General features: G+C 42.8%; 1 protein-coding gene across 44 annotated transcripts in view; it reads left to right on the top strand.

The window, feature by feature from the left end:
• The window catches only part of DOCK9 (dedicator of cytokinesis 9), a 292,970-nt gene that overhangs the window by 209,831 nt on the left and 63,119 nt on the right, over positions 1-20,020 (top strand). For 28 of the 44 annotated variants that reach the window (XM_009427176.5, XM_054665524.2, XM_054665517.2 and 25 more), the window contains 6 exons: positions 9,640-9,786; positions 10,006-10,089; positions 10,480-10,591; positions 14,429-14,607; positions 14,845-14,958; positions 17,468-17,585. In XM_009427176.5, the coding sequence (XP_009425451.2) occupies positions 9,640-9,786; positions 10,006-10,089; positions 10,480-10,591; positions 14,429-14,607; positions 14,845-14,958; positions 17,468-17,585 (754 nt within the window). Of the gene's footprint in view, positions 1-9,639; positions 9,787-10,005; positions 10,090-10,479; positions 10,592-10,910; positions 10,953-14,428; positions 14,608-14,844; positions 14,959-17,467; positions 17,586-20,020 lie in introns of all 44 variants that reach the window. The other 16 variants (XM_054665504.2, XM_054665497.2, XM_054665488.2 and 13 more) reach the window with 1 other exon arrangement.

The following is a 20,020-nucleotide window of genomic DNA, read 5'->3' as shown; positions in this document are numbered from 1 at the left end:
CAGCTCTTTTAAAACCTTGGCCCAAAGTGCAGCCATATTCGGAAGTGTTAGGGGTTAGGACTTCAACATATGAATTTGAGGGGGGCACAGGTCAGCCCATGACGAGGCGCCAGTGGATTTTTTATTATTTTTGGCTCTAAATAAATGTCATCCTTTAAAAGCAATGGTAACGTGATTATATTCAAAATATAACCAATTCATTCTGCAACTATTCATTGAGCCCCTACTATGTTTGAGGCGCCAAGGATTACAAAGTTCAATGCATCACAGTTTGTGCCCTCAAGGAGTTCAGGTGGGAAGGTGTGCATTTCGTTCAGTGGCTGCCCTACCTCATGACGAGTGCTCTGAAGAGGTAGGAACAAAGTGCTCAGTAGTGTGGGGAATCTGGGAAGACCACCTGGAAGAGGCGTCAGTTGCAGTAGGTTCTGATGAGTAAACAGGAGTTGGCTAGGTGAAGAAGGAGAATGAGGACCAGGTGGAGAGAGAGTGGTGTTGGCGAAAGCTTAGGACCCAGCACCACAGTTCAGGGAACTACATGAACATGAGGCTTTTCTGCCTTATGACTGCAAGGAAGACCACGTGAGAGATGGTCAAGGAGGTAATGAACACTTCCAGGAATACATACAAGGATATTCAAAATCAAGCGCCAGTGACACCTTTCTGAGAATTGCATTAGAAAATAAGTAAAGGAATTTACTTGCATGTGTTTGTTCTCAAGATGCCAAATTAAACCATAGCACTTCAAGGGTGGTAATGACCTGAAAGGTATCTTCTGTTCCAGCTCCTCCCCTACCTCACAGAGGTAGAGACAGAAGCATAGACTGTGAAGTGACCTGCCCAGGGTCACACAACTGAGCAGAGCCAAGAACTTGTGGCAGAGTCCCAGTGGGCCTCTCCTAGAGGTGCTGCCATTTCCAGCCTTATAACATGATTTGTCAACACCTTTGCTCTGGGAAATGGTTTGTTTTTGGAACTTAACACAAACCACTCAAATGCTACCATGCACAGCCTTTTCTGTAAGTTAATTATATTTTGACCCTAAAACAATATTAAGAGAGTTTTTAGAAGTAGGTTTTTTTTTTTTTTTTTTTTTAAGTGCTTAAGAGGAAACTCTGGTATCCCACAGGAGAAAGCTTCACCATAACATAATTTACTATAAAAAGAGATTCACAAACACCTGCTTACCACCTTGAGGGTTCAACATTTTCACTTTTAGAGCACTCCTCTCTGGCTTCTGCTTCCCTGGCCCTGCAGACACCCTGCTGTTCTTTGCCCTAATCACACATTATTGAGCTGAGAGCTCCTCTAACATTTTCTTAAAGCCTTCATTCAGTGTGTCTCGTATCTTAAGAGTAATGAGTTTTCTGTTTGAATTAGTTGTTTTTGTGTTTGTCTTATTTACATCTGAAGAATTTTATGTCCTAATTCTTTGTTTTAGTCTTCTGAATTTATGAATATTCACCATTCCTATACCATTTGTGATTTCCAAAACTTTGATCTCATCCCCTTAGGGTTTTTAATATTTTTAGACCAAAATTATTAATTTTTTCTGACCTTAATATTTTTTGCTCTTGTTGCCCAGGCTGGAGTGCTGTGGCACAATCTGGGCTCACTGCAACCTCCACCTCCTGGGTTCAAGCGATTCTCCTGCTTTAGCCTCCCAAGTAGCTGAGATTACAGTCATGCGCCACCACGCCCAGCTAATTTTATATTTTTAATAGAGACAGGGTTTCACCATGTTGGCCAGGCTGGTCTCGAACTCCTGACCTTAGGTGACCCACCCACCTTGGCCTCCTAAAGTGCTGGGATTACAGGCGTGAGCCACCGCGCCCAGCCAAGGGAACCTTTCTTGAAGTGTCATGACGAGGCACACACCAGTGTTGTAGGAGCACCTGGGCCCTGGATTCATAACAGCCAGATAGCGCTTTCAGTGCCAATTAAAGTGTTCTACTCAAGGATAGCTACACATGCATGTTGTGTATTAAGCTGATGCTTTCAGTGTACAATTTATGTCATTCTTGGTGGTAGTCGAGTGAGTCCATTCAATGCATATTTACATGGAGGGACATGGCACAGCGTTATGCTTACTTCCAGTGCTGCACTCCTGCTGAAGGTGGAAGTGGCCACGTTCTTGTCCCCAGCCAACCAAACTGTACATTGTTACATTTACTGAGGAAGGGTGTGAATCAGAACCCCTTCGAACTAGCATCTAAAATAAGTAATTTCCTTACTACAGCGGATGGACCTGCAAAGTATGGATGGATTGCGTATGACTGTGCCAGACTCTAGTTTCATAGGTGACATGTACTTGGAGGGTACAAGTGATATTTGAGAAAAATGTAAAGCAGACATCATCAAGGTCTGTGGAGGAGTCCTCTCCTCACTCTCTGCCCCTATGGTCAACAGTTTGTTGGTGTTTCTTTTCCACCATGTATATTTAGCAGCTGTAATTTCAGCAGACTCCTTTTGCATTTCCTTTCCTCCCACATGGAGTGAAGCACATTGCTGGCATTCCACAGGTATACTGGAAGAAAGGAGGTTGGAAAACCTAGCATAGGGTAGGATGAATATATGCCCTTAGACATTGCTTGTTTAACCTCCAACCATTTTCTAGCTAAATTGAAAAAGAAAAGAACTGTTTTTGAAAGTGAAAGAAGGAGGGTGTGGCTCATAGTCTAAATGGACTGTTTGGACTTCCCCTTAACCAAATTTGTAAACACTATACATATGTGATAGGTAGAATGCTAGTATGCATACGTCACCCTCGAGTGTTTTGAACAGTTGTTTGTAATGTGCAAAGCATTGAGGAAAAATGCAAATGGAGTTGAGAGTGAACCCTTAACCTTGAAGCTCACCTAGTCATTGGAGAAAGAAAACGTTCAGCTTGGAACATTTAGAGCAGCGTGCAGGAAGGTGTATATGTGAGCTTCAAGAATCATAGATTTATGTGGGGATACAGGTGGAACTTTACCTGGGCCTTGCAGGATACCACAGTCTAGGGATAGGAGAATGAGTACCAGGCAGAGGAAATAGCTCAGCCCAGGTAAGGCCGCTGGGGCAGAGTTCAGGCTGGATAGATTGAGATTAGAGGGGAAAGAGTGAAAAACAAGATTAGCTCAGAAACAAAGATGAGATTATGGGGAGCTGTGAAGCCAAGCAGCAGATGAATTGGTAGAGACCTAGAGAAGTAGAATAGGTTCTTTAGTAGGAGTGGCGAGATGACAGAGAGTATAAAGATTAGCAGAGTGGCTTGGAAACTTTTATATCAATAAGTCTGCTTATCCCCTGAAGTATAAATAGCCTGTGGAACAGATTCACCAGACATTTTAAATTTTGATTTATTTATTTGTTTAGCTCTCTAACTGCAATAATATGAAATGACATTTTATGGTGATGCTGATGAAGATCTGGCATTGGGAGGATAAGGTGGGATTGAGGATGAGGATGGAGAGCATTATGAATGAGTAAGGGAGATTATTCAGACAGAACCATTCATTCAACCCTGCAGTTCCACGTCTAGATATCTGCTGAAGAGAAATGAAAGATGTATCCATGTAAAGACCTAAATGCAAATGTGCACAGTAGCTTTATTCATAATAATCAAAAACTAGAAACAACCCAAATGACCATCAGCTGGTAAATGGATACACAAATTGTGGTAACTCCACACAATAGAATGCTACTTAGTAATAAAATGGAACAAAGTAGTGAGTCATGCAACAGCATGGTTGGATCTCATAAGCATTCTATGAACTGAAAGAAGTTAGACACAAAAGACTACATACCATTTGGGTCCATATCCTGTATATGACATTATAGAAAAAGAAAAACTACAGAGTGCAGAGCAGCCCCGTGGTTGCCCAGGACTGGAGGTGGGGATGGGGACAACAGATGTACTTTCTCTTCTTGACTGTGGTGATGGTTACAGTTATATTCACTTGTCAAGACTCACCAAACTGTCGACTTTTAAAGTCTGAATTTTATGGTATGTAAATTATGCCTCAATAAACCTGACTGAAACAAAACAGAGCACAGTAAGGTCAGACTTGAGTGGGGGAAGAAAGGCCACCTAGATATTGAGCGTGAGATCATAGAAGAAGGAGCTTTTGAGAGAGGCAGTAGAGTAGAGGGCTTGGTTTACCAGGGAAGGTGCGAGGTTAGGCTTGGGATGTCATATGCTTAGGGCTGTGGGTTCAGTGGCTATGACAGAGACCTGAAGTAACAGTGAGTTAAACAGGAAAGCAAAAGTTTATTTCTTTTTACTTGAAACCCCAAGCTCATAAGAGGCTTCTGTTCCACAGTTATGAGAGGCCTCCATCTTGTTTGCCCCCTGGAGTGCTGCTCCTCCTTTTGATCTTACTGGGTTCACCACCACATCCATGCTGGAGCCAGTAGGGAGGGGAAGATGCACCTTTCCTTTTAAGGATATGACCCAGAAGTTGCGCTGCCACATCACTACCACTGCTATCGCATTGGCCAGAATTAGCCATGACGGTACCTAGCTGCAAGGGATGCTGGTAAATGTAGTCTTTACTTTGGGTATCCATGAACCTAGTTAAAAGTTGAGGTTCTATTACCATGAGAGGGAAGAGAGAACAGATACTGGGAAGTCACCAGCCATTGTTTCACAAAGGGCTGAGGCATAGCCAAACACATTTCCAGTTGGCAGGTGAAGGTTCAGCCTGGGACAGGGAAGAGAACAGACAGAACTAAAGAAATAGATTTGTGAGTACCAATCTGCTGAAACCATAAGCCTAAGCTTTTCTCTGGAGAAAGGGACTGTGTTGATCTGAGTCACCAGATAGGAGTAGTCATGCTTGAGACTTATTGGGGCAATGACTACAAGGGAAAATGGGAAGGCGCTCAGGAGACAGTGGGAGAGCCATCAGAGGGCAGCACATGTGTGACCCAAGGTTAAGAAGAGAGAGAAGGAAGGAAGCGTCTTGGGCCACAGTGGAATTCTAAGTAAGAGAGGTGAGCAAGGCACTGGAGAGGCCTCAAGCCTCCTCCTCAGTCATCAGTGGAGTCCCACATCCCCCAGCAACAAGCCTGCTGCAGCTTCCTTTCCACCCTCAGTCACTGGCAGGGAGCAGCCATGTGAGGCATGGAGGCACGGGTGGCCTTGGTACAAATGCAGCTGTAGATTCCACAGCATAGTGGTGGGGCCAGGAGTTAATTATGTTCCCTGCAACTGAAGATGTGAGGTGCCATTCTCATTGTGTCAGCAGGGCAGAGAGTGAGGTAAACATGCAGATTATAGACAGAAGACTGATCTTTGGGAATGAAAATGATGAAGAGGTAGGAAGAATGGAGTTTGTAGGCTGGGCGCAATGGCTCACATCTGTAATCCCAGCACTTTGGAGGCCTAGGTAGGAGAATCGCTTGAGCCCAGGAATTCAAGACCAGCCTGAGCAACATAGTGAAACGTCATCTCTGCAAATGTGAACAAAATTAGCTGGGCATGGTGACACATGCCTGTTATCCCAGCTACTCAGGAGACTGAGGTGAGAGGATTGCTTGAGCCCTGGAGGATGAGGCTACAGTGAGCTGTGATTGTGCCAGTGCACTCCAGCCTGGGTGACAGAGTGAGACCTTGTCTCAAAAAAAAACAAAAAACAAAAACAAAACCAAGTTGTAGAAGAAAATGGGAGAAAGAGGAAATAACATAGGGATCTTGATAAAGGGGAGTAACCAGAATGCAGGGAAATGTCATTGGTAAATTTCTTCTCAGCCCCATTACTTTTGTTGTTTGCTAAGCCACAAAGAGGAAGTTTCTTAATTAAAAGTCTTATTTACCTCGGAAAGCAGTAAAATAGCCCATAGAGAAGAGGCCTCTAAACCACACCAGAGAGTGGAAGAACACAGTGCAGAACAAAGAAGTGAACATTTGAAGACCATTCCGAAGTCCTCACCCATGAAGCAATGATTGGGCAGCACAGCTGTGGGAGAGCAGATGACCTGTAGGGCGGGGAGTAGCCCATCCTGGGTCTCTACGAAGACCTGGCTGTTAACCGCAGCGTCCACAGGGGCCTCCACAGCCAGGCTGAGTGTGGGTCTTCAGGGAGATCCCGTTCATTCGAGGAGTCAGTTGGTAGGTGCTGAGCAGCCAGCGGGCAGCACATAAGTGTGGCTCGCAGAGGATGGGGGCGTGGCATCCAGCATGTGGCTGGAGAGGCTGATCTTGTGAGGACAGGTGCTGGGCTGGCTGACCCCACACAGGCAGCACCTGTCAGGTGGTGCCAGGACAGAAAGGGATGCTGCAGTGCAGCACAGCACACGGCAAGAGATCCTCCAGCAGGACGTGGCAGGGAGTTGAGGTTGGTTTGGCTGAGAAGTCCCTTAGTGTCTCAGCGTCCTCTTCTCCAAGCCTCTATCAGGTACTCACTACCTGAGCATCATCTTAGATTTTCCTCTTCTATTTCAGTTTATAGTAATCTCCATAAAAACATTCTATTGCTTAGGTCTTCATTACCTTGAAATGTGTATGATACCTCGTAAAAAGGCTTTAGTTTGTTTTATTGCCAATTAGGACTCTTCACAACAGCTATTTGCCACTGCAGAGAGAACTTCATTTCAGCCTTCACAGGCATGAGTTGTCATTGCCTAGTCACTGAACAGCACTAATGATGGGTTGGTATGTAAATTATCCATCATTCTTCTCCATGTATTCTTTCTTTTTAATACAAACATTTTACTATATTTTCTAATAAGTGCAGAAGTAGAGGGATTAGCCTCCCCACTTGTCAATGTTCTACTGCCCTTGCTTGATACACACCCACCCTCACATTTTTACCTTGTAGTATTTTAAGCCGTTCCCAGCTATTTTCTCACTCCATCTTAGACACTTTTAGCATGTCATCTCTAACAGATAAGCCTTTAAAAAAGATATAACTACCAACATCACACCACACAAAATTAGCAAAACGTCTTTATTATCATCTAACACCCAGTCTATATTCAGTTTTCCCCAGGTGTCTCAAAAATGTCATCCTATAGTTGGGTTTGTCTGCTTCCGGATCTAAACAAAGTTCACACCTTGCATTTAGTTGCTGTGTTTCTGAAGTTTCTTTGATTCTTAAACTGTTCTCTTTTCATCTGTTTGGACTTTTTTTTTTTTTTGGCAACATATTTGTTGAAGAAAGTGGGTCATTTGTCCAGCAGAATGCCCCACAGTTTAGATTTGGCTGATGGTAGCCTCACCGTGTTACATACGTGGTTCTCTGCCCCTGTGTTCCCTGTGAACTTGTGGTTGGATCTAGAGACTTAATTTGATTCAGGTTTGATTTTTTTTCCGGCAAGGATACCTCATAGCTGTTACTATTGCATCACATCAGGAGGCGTATATACCCAGCTGTTCTACTTTTAGTTATAATAATGTTGATTAATAGGTTTACATGGTGCCCACTCAACCTGTCCATGATAGAGTTCTCCATCACTTTTCCTGGTTTTAGCAGCCATTGACTCAGCCCCATTGTGAAGGCCACAAGCATTTCTTGGGATACCTCTTTTTCAGGAGTGGCCAGCTTGGGTAGCTAGCAGTCATGCCGGGGGTTAGAGTTGGCCTTGCCTGCGGTCTTGGAAATTGGTCATCTATTGATGCTGTCATCTCAGGATATAGAGTTATTGGTGGCACATATGCAACAAAATCCCTTTGGAATTTCACATTTTGCCATTCTGTTTTTTAAAGTTGGTGAGCTTCACGTTTTTGTTACTGATCCTTTCGTCATTGGATTCTTGACTCTATGTAAGGTTATAAACATCTCCTCGTTATTGGTTTGAGAATTGAAATTGTTATAAAGCTGGTATTTCAAATATTCCTAATAGGTTCTGGCATTTAATGCATAATATAATGCCTGCTGTCATGTCAGAAATGTCTAGGTTGCAGTTCCCAGTTTTAGAAAATACTATTTGTTTGATATTGGGACATTGGTTTGGCTGCTCAAAAACAGGCCATAATAATAGTGGTTTAAATTCGACAGAAGGTTCATTTCTCTCTTGGACAATCATGAGCTGGTAGGCAGTTTGGAGAACAGGGCAGCTAGTTCCCCAAGATCATTCAGTGACTCAAGCTCCTCCAATCCAGTTATCCAGCCTGCAATGTTCACCTCATCCACGTGGCTGAGAAGCTGGCTCACCGCCACAGCACAGTCCAGGCAGTGGCACAGGAAGGAACAAGGGAGGCTAGCGGCTCCTTTTAGGAGCATGGCCTAAACAAGGCACGCATCCCTTCCATAATTTGGTCATGTGGCTCATACCTAGTGGTAAGTTAGACTGGAAAATATAGTCTGGCTGGGCAGCCATGTGCCCCTGTAAAACCATTACTCTTCAGTTACTAAAAGGAGGAAGACAAGGACAGTTTTATTAAAGGTCAATTAGTACTTTTTAGTGAGCTCTCTCAGCCTCAGTTTTCCTGTCTGTGAAATGGGGATGAAAATACCCCCCTCTTGTGGCTGTTAGAATTAAATGCATGAATGGATCAATGTAATGGAGCATCCTTCCTACTTCAGGCTCTCAGTAAATTATTCTGTTTATAGACACAGGGGGAGTGCAGCTTCGTGTAACAGAGAGTGCCCAAGTTTTGGATTCTGTGGTAGACCTGGGTCTGAATCATTGTTGTTAGTTGTGTGACTGAGGACACATGTACCTAACCTCTCTGACCCTTTAACAAATGAGGATTAAACTTATAGGGGTATTACAAGAATTGAATGAAAAAGTACATACAAATATGTAGTGCAGTGTCTGACATGTAGAAGATATATATAAGTGTTAGCTAATTGCTAAGTAATCTGAGTGTAATTTTGTAGGTTCCTGTTGGGGAAAGATTACTGTGTAAAGTTGATTGTGAGAAGACTGCTGCCAAGCAGTTTTAACTAATCATGTACAGTCATCAAAATCGGTATTTTCAGTTTGAATATTTGGAGCTTAAATGTAAGCCAGTGCTTTCTAAAGAGATCTCTGAGAGGTACAGGCATCAGAATCATCAAAGATGCTCAGTAAAAATGCAGGTTCTTGCCCCTTCTCCCTGCACCCGCTGCCAGGCTCCTGAATCAGAATCTTTGGGAATGGATGCAGAAGCTCCACCTTTTTACAAACACTTTTTAGGTGATCTTTATTACGCTGAAGTTTGAGGTTCCAGTTTTAATCCACAGCACTTACTTGAAGTATTTGAACACTTTCACAGTACTTTGAAAGAAAGAGGGTTAATTCATTTTTTCCAATTTCAGATAAACAAGACTAGGACTCTGAGGTTTTATGGGGTTTTTTTGAGACTGGGCCTTGCTTTGTCACCCTGGCTGGAGTACAGTGGCTGATCCTGGCTCACTGCAGCCTCAGACTGCTGGGCTCCAGCAATCCTGCCACCTCAGCCTCCTGAGTAACTGGGACTACAGGTGCATACCACCACACCCACCTAATTATTGTACAGATGGAGTCTTGCTATGTTGCCTGGGCTGGTCTTAAACCCCTGGGCTCAAGTGATCCTCCCAACTTGGCTTCCCAAAGTGCTGGGGTTACAAGTGTGAGACACAGCACCCAGCTAGAAACTCTGGGTTTTTTAAGATGGACTCAGGGATGAGATATTTTTTTCCTCCCAAATGATTGCAACTTAATACATAAATGTTTGCTCTGAATTCTTTTTAGTTGCTGCGAAACCAGAGATTTCCTGCATCCTATCATCATGCAGTGGAAACCGTTGTAAATATGCTGATGCCACACATCACTCAGAAGTTTCGAGATAATCCAGAGGCATCTAAGAACGCGAATCATAGCCTTGCTGTCTTCATCAAGGTGGGGACCTCCAGGGAAGAGGATATCAGTTATGGGACAAAGATATGCTTTTTACCAGCTGTCTAGCAGGGTGACTAGAATAGAGTAGGTGCTCTGGCAATGTTGATGGCATGTTTTTTATGTCAGTGGATAAACTTATTAGCAATAAATGCTGCTTTGAATCCAAATTTCTGAAATGTTTGGACCTGAGATACCTTTTTTGCTTGTTTTCCTCCACAGAGATGTTTCACCTTCATGGACAGGGGCTTTGTCTTCAAGCAGATCAACAACTACATTAGCTGTTTTGCTCCTGGAGACCCAAAGGTAGTGCGGGGGTTGTTACTGGTAACAGAAGTCACCATGTAGCCTTTCTCTGGTAGAATTATCTTTTTCCTTTTTTTTTTTAAAGCTCTGCCTTACTAATTTTTTTATTGTATTGAGCCTGTGTCTGTAATTATAAGCTACCTGAAGTCCTTCATTGAAGTAGGAGGAGCCCTAAAAATCAGTTGAAGACATTGTTTATTGAAATGTGTCCTTAGTTTTCAAATCAGTCCCTGCCGCCTTCCTGAAATCTGTACAGTGCAATAGAGTATGCAGTTCTAAGAAGGTCAAGAAGCTAATGACTATTTCTAGCATACTATTGCTAATAGGTTTTTTAGAATCCTGTATAAAATATCCAGTGAGGTATTTATGACTACACACTTCTTCCTGCAGACCCTCTTTGAATACAAGTTTGAATTTCTCCGTGTAGTGTGCAACCATGAACATTATATTCCGTTGAACTTACCAATGCCATTTGGAAAAGGCAGGATTCAAAGATACCAAGGTAATCCATCTTTATTTCTATTAACCTTTTCACAAACAGAGACATTTCTTTTCAATAAGAAAAGATAATTGATTCAAACATGATATTTGAATTTTCTGATTTCTTTCATTGATGAATTAATTTTTTTCTTATGAAATTTCCATTTCAAAAAGTATTGGTAAAATATGGGAACTTACTTTTCAGCAAACTTATCAGACTACAGATCATGCCAGTATGGCTATTTCATTGAAAAATCCCTTTGCTTAAAGAAAAGGAATCTATTTCAGTTGCTATAGCTTATTTTTATTTGTTTCACTTTTCCTTTTTTCTTATGAATTAGCTTTTCTTTCACCAACTGTGGAGTCAAATGACACTCCTGTAGGTAGGTGTGGGGTATGACGCTTGCTTTCTTGCATTTTCCTCCTCTAAAAAATAAAGAATGCAAGTGATGGCTGAACTGCTTCCATATGCTGTTCTGTTAAGTATTTCCTATATAATTTGATCAATTTTTAAACTTGCCATAAATTAGTGAATTTTTTCACTGGAACTAAGACATTGCTATAACATCCCAGGGAGGCATCCGGTTTTTTGCTTCTGAAGTCACTGGGTACTCTAGGATGTTTCTTTAAGAAGTAAAACAAACATCCCTGCTTCACCCCCAAAATTCATTATTCTACTATTTTCATAGCCCTTGTCCATAGTGGTGGCAGTAATCAAAATCACAAGCAATGTGGCTTTTTTACATGCTTTTAATGTTTGTATGTTGAGTCTTTATTAATGTCCTGTATTCTTTTTACGTTTGAAGAGAGTTGAGCTCATAGAGATGTCTTTGTCTTCACTGAGTAAATCAAATTGAACAAATTAGTCTGTCAGGTCTGTCAAGCAATAGTTATTGAGCTTAATTCCTTGTATGTGCTCAGGTATTTTGTGCTAAAGGAGAGAAAAAGTGGAAGGATGCCACCAAACTTCTAATGGCACCTGAATCAACTGCTTCTGAATTCCGAGAGAAACACACTAAGGCATTCATTCAGTCTGTTTCCCCCAAACAGACTGGTACTGCCTTTTTAGGATCAGGCAGGGGGACTGTGGCCCTGGAGTTGGCATTCATGCATTCAACAAATATTTACCCCGCACCAACTGTGTCGAGCTTCAGAATAAGTTGTGTACAACCTGGATGACAATCCCCGGCTATTCTACATATACAAGATACATAGAATGTCAGACACTGATGCATCCTAAGGAGAACAAACAAAGCAAGGAAAGGGGATATGAAAAGGGGTGACATTTGAGACAGGGTGGCCAGATAACAGTTGGAAGAAAGTGAGGGGTGAGCCAAGCACCCGCATATCTGGGGGAGAGTTTTTCTGGGCTGAGAGAACAGATAGGTATTCAGTGTCCCCTGATCTAACCCTGGCCCCCCACCTCTGTGGTCTCACGCCCCCCTATTCTGCACATTCCAGGCATCCCTGCCAACTCCCAGCTCCTCAAACATATCATGCCACCCCTCCATCTCAAATAGCCTCCTCCCTGGGGAATCCTCATCTTCCTCCCCAAGCCAGCCACTCCACACCTCCTGCATGGGGCCTCCCAGGGTCTCCTCACTCTCTTCCACTTCCTCAACTGGAATTAACCACTCTTTCCTGCCCTGTGCCCCCAACCTCACCACAGCCTCCCTCAGCCCAGTCTTCTGTACCTGGGGACTCTCCTTCCTTCCACCCGGTACAGAGCCCAGGGAGCTCTTTTTGCCCAGTGGCTGTGTAGTGAATGTGTGCTGATGCCCATCTCCCCATGACGCAGCAGGGCAGCACAAGCTCTTATAGACTTCTAGGGTATTTGGTAGCAAGACGGGCTTCGCTCAGTCGGTGGGGGGACATATGGGAGTAATTTGCCTTACTACACTGACAGGAATAAATGTTTTTAGAATTTTCATTTTCTTTCTTCTCACTTACCTCCCACCCCTGCCTTCACCTCCTTTCTTGTGTTAGTCTATTCGTGTTGCTATAAAGGAATACCTGAGACTGGGTAATTTATAAAGAAAAGAGGGCCAGTGCAGTGGCTCACACTTATAATCCCAGCACTTTGGGAGGCTGAACTGGGAGGATCACTTGAGCCTAGGAGTTCGAGATCATCCTGGGAAGCATAACAAAACCCTGTCTCTACAAAAAAACAGAAACAAAAATTAGCCTGATGTGTTGGTGCACACCTGTAGCCTCAGCTACATGGGAGGCTGAGGTGGGAGGATGGCTTAAGCCCAGGAGGCAGAGATTGCAGTGAAATCTGCAATCTAGGCAGATTATGCCATGGCACTCCAGCCTGAGCAACAGAGCAAGACCCTCTCTCAAAAAAAATAAGAAAAGACATTTATTTTGGCTCACAGTTTTGCAGTTTGTACAAGAAGCATGGCGCCAACATTGGCTTCTGGTGAGGCCTCAGGAAGCTTCCAATCATGGTGGAGGGCAATGGGGGAGCCAGCATGTCACATGGCGAGAGAGGGAGCAAGAGACGAGGAGTGAGGCGCCACCCTCTCGTAAACAACCAGATCTCGCATGAACTCAAAGCGAGAACTCACTCATTATGGCAAGGAGGGCACCAAGCCATTCATGAGGGATTCGCCCCCATGACCCAAACACCTCCCACCAGGCCCCACCTCCAACACTGGGGATCACATTTCAACATGAGATTCAGAGGGGACACACATCCAGACCATGTAATTTCTCATGCACATTCATACACACAAGCATAGATGTGTGAGCACACACCCAGTTAAACCATAAGTAGTTTCTTCCAAGAGACATGTGAACTCAAGCTATGACTTATAGTTTTGATAAACTAGGTGAAATAATCATAAACAATGAACATAATCTAGAAAATGAATACTCTCCCCCTTCTATTAAAGGGTTTCATAGAACTTGGGTCCATATTTTGGGTAGATTTAGGAGTAGCTGTCTGATAGGGGACAAAAGGCAAAGGGAGAGGTCTATAGACTTTCCTTTAATAATGGAGTCAGTCTGACAATTCACAACCTAGCTTCAGCTTCCTGAAATTGTATTTTATCTTGAGAGTGATGTTTAGCTGTTTTTATGTACCCTTCCTAAGTAGAGTTCATGTTCGCTCCTATCTGTTTTCCAGAAGAGCTCTCAGTTTTGTCATTTAGCTTGCTGGTGATTTACCGGTTTGGTTTGATGCTTTGTCCACTTCAATTTTAGTTTATATTAAATTTGTATTTGTTTTCAGAGGTGGAGAAATATTAGGAGAATAGCTTAGGAAATACTGCATTAAATAAGTTCTTCATTCAGGGATAGCAGAATAAGTAGGTTATATATTAATTTGTTTATTTTAAATCCACTGGGTTTTAATGGAGTATATAGACATTAATGACCAGGAAAGGAATATATGAACTCATGTAATAACATTTTAATAAGCCATGTATGTTTATTATTTAATTACATGTTTGTTATGCACAAACTGTTCTTATACAGTTCTGTTAGCTAGTATAATAACGTTTTTAACTTTGTCAATAACAAACTTATATTTGTAATATAACATATGCTGTGCTCTAGTCTAAAAATTGGTACTTAAACTGTTCACTAATTTAATTATGTAGGATGCAATATGTTCCAAAATCCAGTGCACTTAATTGTATTCAACTTTGGTTTTCATTTGAGATCCTCCTGTGCTAAGAAGTAGAGCAGCCTTGTAGAATTGATTCTTTCTCATTTGAAGCCAAGTCTGACCATCTCTTGACACCCAGGGTGGGCTGAATGCAGAGGATGGGTCTTAGTTTTTTGTTTGTTTGTTTTTTTTATTCAAAGAGCATTGCATCTTTCCTAACTCAAGTAGTTTCTATCCTCATTTCAGACCTCCAGCTTGACTACTCATTAACAGATGAGTTCTGCAGAAACCACTTCTTGGTGGGACTGTTACTGAGGGAGGTGGGGACAGCCCTCCAGGAGTTCCGGGAGGTCCGTCTGATCGCCATCAGTGTGCTCAAGAACCTGCTGATAAAGCATTCTTTTGATGACAGATATGCCTCAAGGGTGAGTGGTCCCCAATGGAAGGAATGTGCATTGATAATGTCCTTTATTTTAAGTGGTGTAAAGAAAGTAATCAGTTAGAAAATTCATGGTAACAGCACTAAGATTTTGCTCTATTTTGGGACTAAAATCAAATAGCTGTCTTTATAGGAAGGATCCAAATAAAGGAGATGGTCAGTACCAACTTAGTTCAGTTATCAGAATCCTGGGTCAAACTTACCATGTGTGTCTTCTTTTCAGAGTCATCAGGCAAGGATAGCCACCCTCTACCTGCCTCTGTTTGGTCTGCTGATTGAAAACGTCCAGCGGATCAATGTGAGGGATGTGTCACCCTTCCCTGTGAACGCGGGCATGGTACGTCAGCATGGTCACATTAACTCAGCCTATATCAGGTCCCGGGGAAGCCAGGACAAAGCGCCATAAGCTGGGTGGCTTAGAGCAGCAGCAGTTTATTCTCTCCCAGTCAGGAGTCCAGAAGTCCAAAATCAAGGTGTCAGTGGGGTCGGTTCCTACTGGAGGCTCATGGGCCGTGCTCCTCTCACAGCTGCTGATGCTGCAGGCAACCCTTGGTGCTCTCTGGCTTGTAGTGGCATCGCGCCAGTCTCTGCCTCTATCCTCACTTGGTGTTCGTTCTCCATGGTGTTTGTGCCTCTGTGTCCCTCTCCTCTTCTTTTTTTTTTTTTTTTTCCCAAGATAGAGTCTTGCTCTGTTGCCCAGGCTGGAGTGCAGTGGCACAATCTCGGCTCACTGCAACCTCCACCTCCCAGGTTCAAGCAATTCTCCTGCCTGAGCCTCCCAACTAGCTGGGACTATAGGCACCCACCACCACATCCGGCCAATTTTTTTGTATTTTTAGTAGAGGCAGGGTTTCACCATGTTGGCCAGGCTGGTCTTGAACTCCGGAACTCTCGATCCGCCCACGTTGGCCTCCCAAAGTTCTGGGATTACAGACGTGAGCCACCATGCCCAGTCCCCTCTCTTCTTCTTATAAGGATGCTAGTGATTGGGTTTAGGGTTCACCCAGTATAACCTCATCTTAACTTACATCTTAGATATATAATGGAAAGATCCTATTTCCAAATAAGGGTACATTCTGAAGTCCAGGTAGACATGAATTTATTGCGGGACACTGTTCAACCCAGTACACACACCCCTTTATTTTGCCAGTGCAACTCCTGGTAAGTTGCATTTCTGGCTAAGATGGGGTCAATCACTAAACCTTCATTTCTTGTTAAAAAATAAGTATGAAAACCATGTTCTCGTGATGAACCAATGTCTTGTGAGGCCTCAGAATTTTCCTTTGTATATTCACTAAAAATTTATGGGGGGAAGGAGACACAAAAAAGGTGTAGTTCTAACCTAACCTGTGTCCTGGAAGAGGTCATGGTAGACCCAGTTGTAACAGTAACGTGCTGCACAGTCTAAGAAAGGCCACCTCTGTGGGCTACAGTTTCTCTCCCTCTGTCAGATTAGAAGTGAGGCTGGACATCAGGGATGCCAAGGTGAGGGACATGAGGCTCCACCTCCAAGAACTGACTGCCTTAATTTATATTATCTTTGTGCTGTTTTTTAAACATGCATTGGAAATTGAGTAGATAGAGAGATGACCCCAGAAATTATCTCAAAAGTTTTTGATTAGAGATGGTTTTGCTCTTTTTTACTCAGTCTCTGGTACCTTTCATATGAATGTTTTTTAAAAAGGATTCTTGGAATCATCTTGCAATTCAGCTTTTTCAAAGGTTTATCACTTTCAAATTTTTTGTCACGTTTCAGTTGCAAAAGGCTTTTTAAAGGTTAACCTATAATAATTTCTAATTAGTAAAGTTTATAAGAGTTTTACATCTAAAATCTGCACTCCTTCTCTTTCTGATGCTCTCTTCTTGGCCTCAGAGGGCTTATCTGCTATGAATTTCAGCAGATGTTATTTCAGCATTTCCCCTTTCCCTGGTACTTTGGACTCATGAACTGGCTTGGTTGTTCATCTTCCTACCTTGTCATTATGGGTGTACACTTGCAGAGTCTCATGTATGTTTCTGTCCCTCCGTCCCACCCCAACAGTGATGCAGTGTCCCATTTTGACACTACCTCTTCACCTCCAATTACATTCCTAAGTAACGTTACACTGAGATGAGCCGTGTGTATAGCTTTTGTGCATGTGTGGCTGCTCTAAAGGGCATAAACTCTCTCTATCCTAAGTGCACCTCGCTTATCTCATCCTGTACATTACGTTTCACACTTGTATTCTCTAACCCTGTTCTCTAACTCTGTTTTTTAAACCAGAGTAATTCAGAGTAGAATGTGACCTCCTTGAACTGTTTCAATCCTAACAAAAAGGAACACTTTCACCAAAGTAAAATCCCGTTTTTTGACCTAACTTCAAAATTAATATGATTTATCCACTGACTGAGAGTTCACATGATGCTACAAACATCTACAGTCATTGCTGCTGTTGTAATTCCCCGCATTACAGATAAAAGCCAGCATTTCAATTAGAAAGAGCAGGGGAGGCTTTCTCTGAAGGAAAAAAACAAAACAAAACAATAATCTAAGGAAATGTTGGGCGTCGGAGCTCTGGAAAGGGAAAGGTGTTAGAAATGCTGGGGAAAGAGAAACAAGACTTTATGGAAAGTGATTTCTCTCCCCCACCCCCACCCAGCATCCATATCCCATGCCCCCTGCTCCCCCCTCTGACCCATCCCACCCTCCACCCTCACCCACGCCTCAAGGCTGCTCCTCCCATGCAGGCAGGCACGTTGAATGCATCAGGGTGTCTTGGTCCTGCACTTGCCCTGGCACTTCCAAGAACAGGGGAGGAATCCTTTCCAGTCATCTTTGATTGTTTCTGCTTTCCTCTCCTTGACAGACCGTGAAGGATGAATCCCTGGCTCTACCAGCTGTGAATCCGCTGGTGACGCCGCAGAAGGGAAGCAGCCTGGACAACAGCCTGCACAAGGACCTGCTGGGCGCCATCTCCGGCATTGGTAACGCTCCATGCTCTTGTGGGCTTCTCTCCACCATCACTCTGAAAGTGTCTTGGAGCCAATAGTTGGTGAACGTGTCACACTTGTGTGGTAGGACCTTGAAGTCTAAGTTTCTGTCCTGAGTATTCTTTTCCTGCTTGTGATAGTCAACAACTGAAACCCCTCAGCCATGCCCTGAAATAAAGGTCCCGGATGCCTGTGACTCCTCAGGATCATACAGTTAATCACTGGCTCACGCTGTTTGCTTTTTGTTCAACGTTTGTTGAGTTTTCTTTTTAAATCTTAATTGGATTGTGTATACTGTTAAGGGATATTTTTGCAGGCGGTGGGGGGAGGGGAACACTGATTTGTAGTGTTAGCGATTTTGATGAAATATGACATAGTAATTCCAGAAGAACATAGCAGTTTGTGGCTAGAATTCAATGCTAAAATCAGTTCTCAAAAGTCTTCTGTCCCACAAGACTTTTTCTCTGTGAAGTAACAGAAGAGCGGCCACCTCTGAGAGAAAAACACATGACACAAATCAAGATTCTAATAGTTTCTCCATAAGAAAATGCCGGACATAATGTACTTATTAATATTCTGACTAAATGAACGCCTGTGCTAGCTTTTCCTCAGAGATAGCAGTTTACATATATATATATATATATATATACACACACACACACACACACACACACACACAAACACACATATCCTCCAAGAATTGTCACAGGTGCTCACAGCCTTCTTCAGTCTTTATTTCTCCCTGTCTTTATCACATTTTGAATAAAGAAAGCATCCTACTATGGCTAGTGGCTAGGCTACCCAATAATGGGACTAATTCATGGGATAAAATAAATGGCAGCCTTTATCCAATTAACTCACAGGACTTGCCCACTCTGAGATTATGTCTTTACCTTTGCCGGTGGTGGTGGTGTTAATACGCCATTTCATGTAGGGCATGAAACTGGGTAGAATTTAACATGAGAAACCCCACACCAATGCCCAAATTTATCCTGCAATAATAATACCAGTCCTTAACCTGGTTGATATTTATGTGTCTTTTTCACAGTTATGCTCTCCTTAGTTGACACTGTAAAGATTAAAAGAGTTAATTCATGCAAAATGCTTGCAACAGAGCCTGGCACACGGTAAATGCTCAGCAAATGTTGGCTGCTGTCACGAGTTTCCATTTGCCTTTCTTCTGGGCCTTCACTCTGTCTCTGCCCTGCTTTGCCCCATTCCCAGCCACTGCTCCAGAAGCAGGGAGGGGACCTTCCTTAGAGGGTTTCGTCTGCAGTGGTTCACAGCACTAGCTTTAAAGTCAGACAGATGCAGCCTTGGATCTGGAATCGACCATTTACTAGTTACCATGGCAGGATGTTGTCTATCTTCTTTGCCCTCCATACCCATGTCTTCAAAACGGTCGTTAGAGGGATTAAGAGCTGATACAAAGCGTATGGTGGTTGGCAGAGAGGAGTCAGATGAGTGGAAACATCAGTTCACTGTAACCTTGATCATTTCCACAAAGTTTTCATACTTCTGTTTGACTCTTTTGACTCTTCTCCAATTCAGAATTCACCTTGTTAGGATTGGGGACTTCTTTAGAACTTGGAGATAGGCCATTGGGGATCTTTAGCATCATAGCCTCCAATTGCTCCGCATTGACATTGCAGCTGTGAAAAGTACTTGAAACTGACTTAATCCTTTTTCACTCTTGAATTTTAAGATCCAAATCCGCTTTTCATAGGAATTCACCTCGACAGGCTTATTATACTCAGGTTATCTATATTGGCTCCTTTCTTGAAGATTTAAATCCCTGTTCTCTTTTAGGAGTACCTTCCAGGGAAGCCTCATCTTTGAACTGGGTTTACTAGTTTTTTTCTGGCAGCTTTAACAATTCTTTGTTCATCAGGGAGTTTCTAGCTAATTTTAGTCCTGGTGCTTCTCCTTCAAGAGCAAACTCTCCTTACATCTCTGTTAGAAGAATCCTGTTTTTTAAATGTCTTTGGATCATGGTGCCTGAGAGTTTTAAAAGTGATTCACTGCCTGGATAAAAACTACTCTGAGATTACATTCATTTTAAAAGGCAAGCGTCCTGAGGCTCAGGGTTTCTTTTTCCACCTACTCAGTGGTACCAAGGGAAGAGGGACGAATTTATCTTCTTTTCATTTTACTCAAGTGTCGTTTAAGGACTTTAAAAGCTATGCACTGGGCCAGGATATTAAATACAAACACATACACACAGACATACAAAATAGGAACAAACTAAGCATATTGATTTTGATATATTGCATTTCCATCTGTTTGTCTTAAATTAGGACTCTAGTTCTGGAATCAAGCTTGAGACTCTGAGAACTTAGGGCCTAATTTTACTTTACTGAGGATCTCTTTTTCATGACTTCTGTGTTCTTCAAATGCTGTTCCACATTAAATATGAAATATGATTATAT

Source organism: Pan troglodytes, chromosome 14 (assembly GCF_028858775.2).
Source record: "Pan troglodytes isolate AG18354 chromosome 14, NHGRI_mPanTro3-v2.0_pri, whole genome shotgun sequence".
Taxonomy (NCBI): Eukaryota; Metazoa; Chordata; class Mammalia; order Primates; family Hominidae; genus Pan; species Pan troglodytes.
This window is presented reverse-complemented; position numbering and strand designations above follow the sequence as displayed.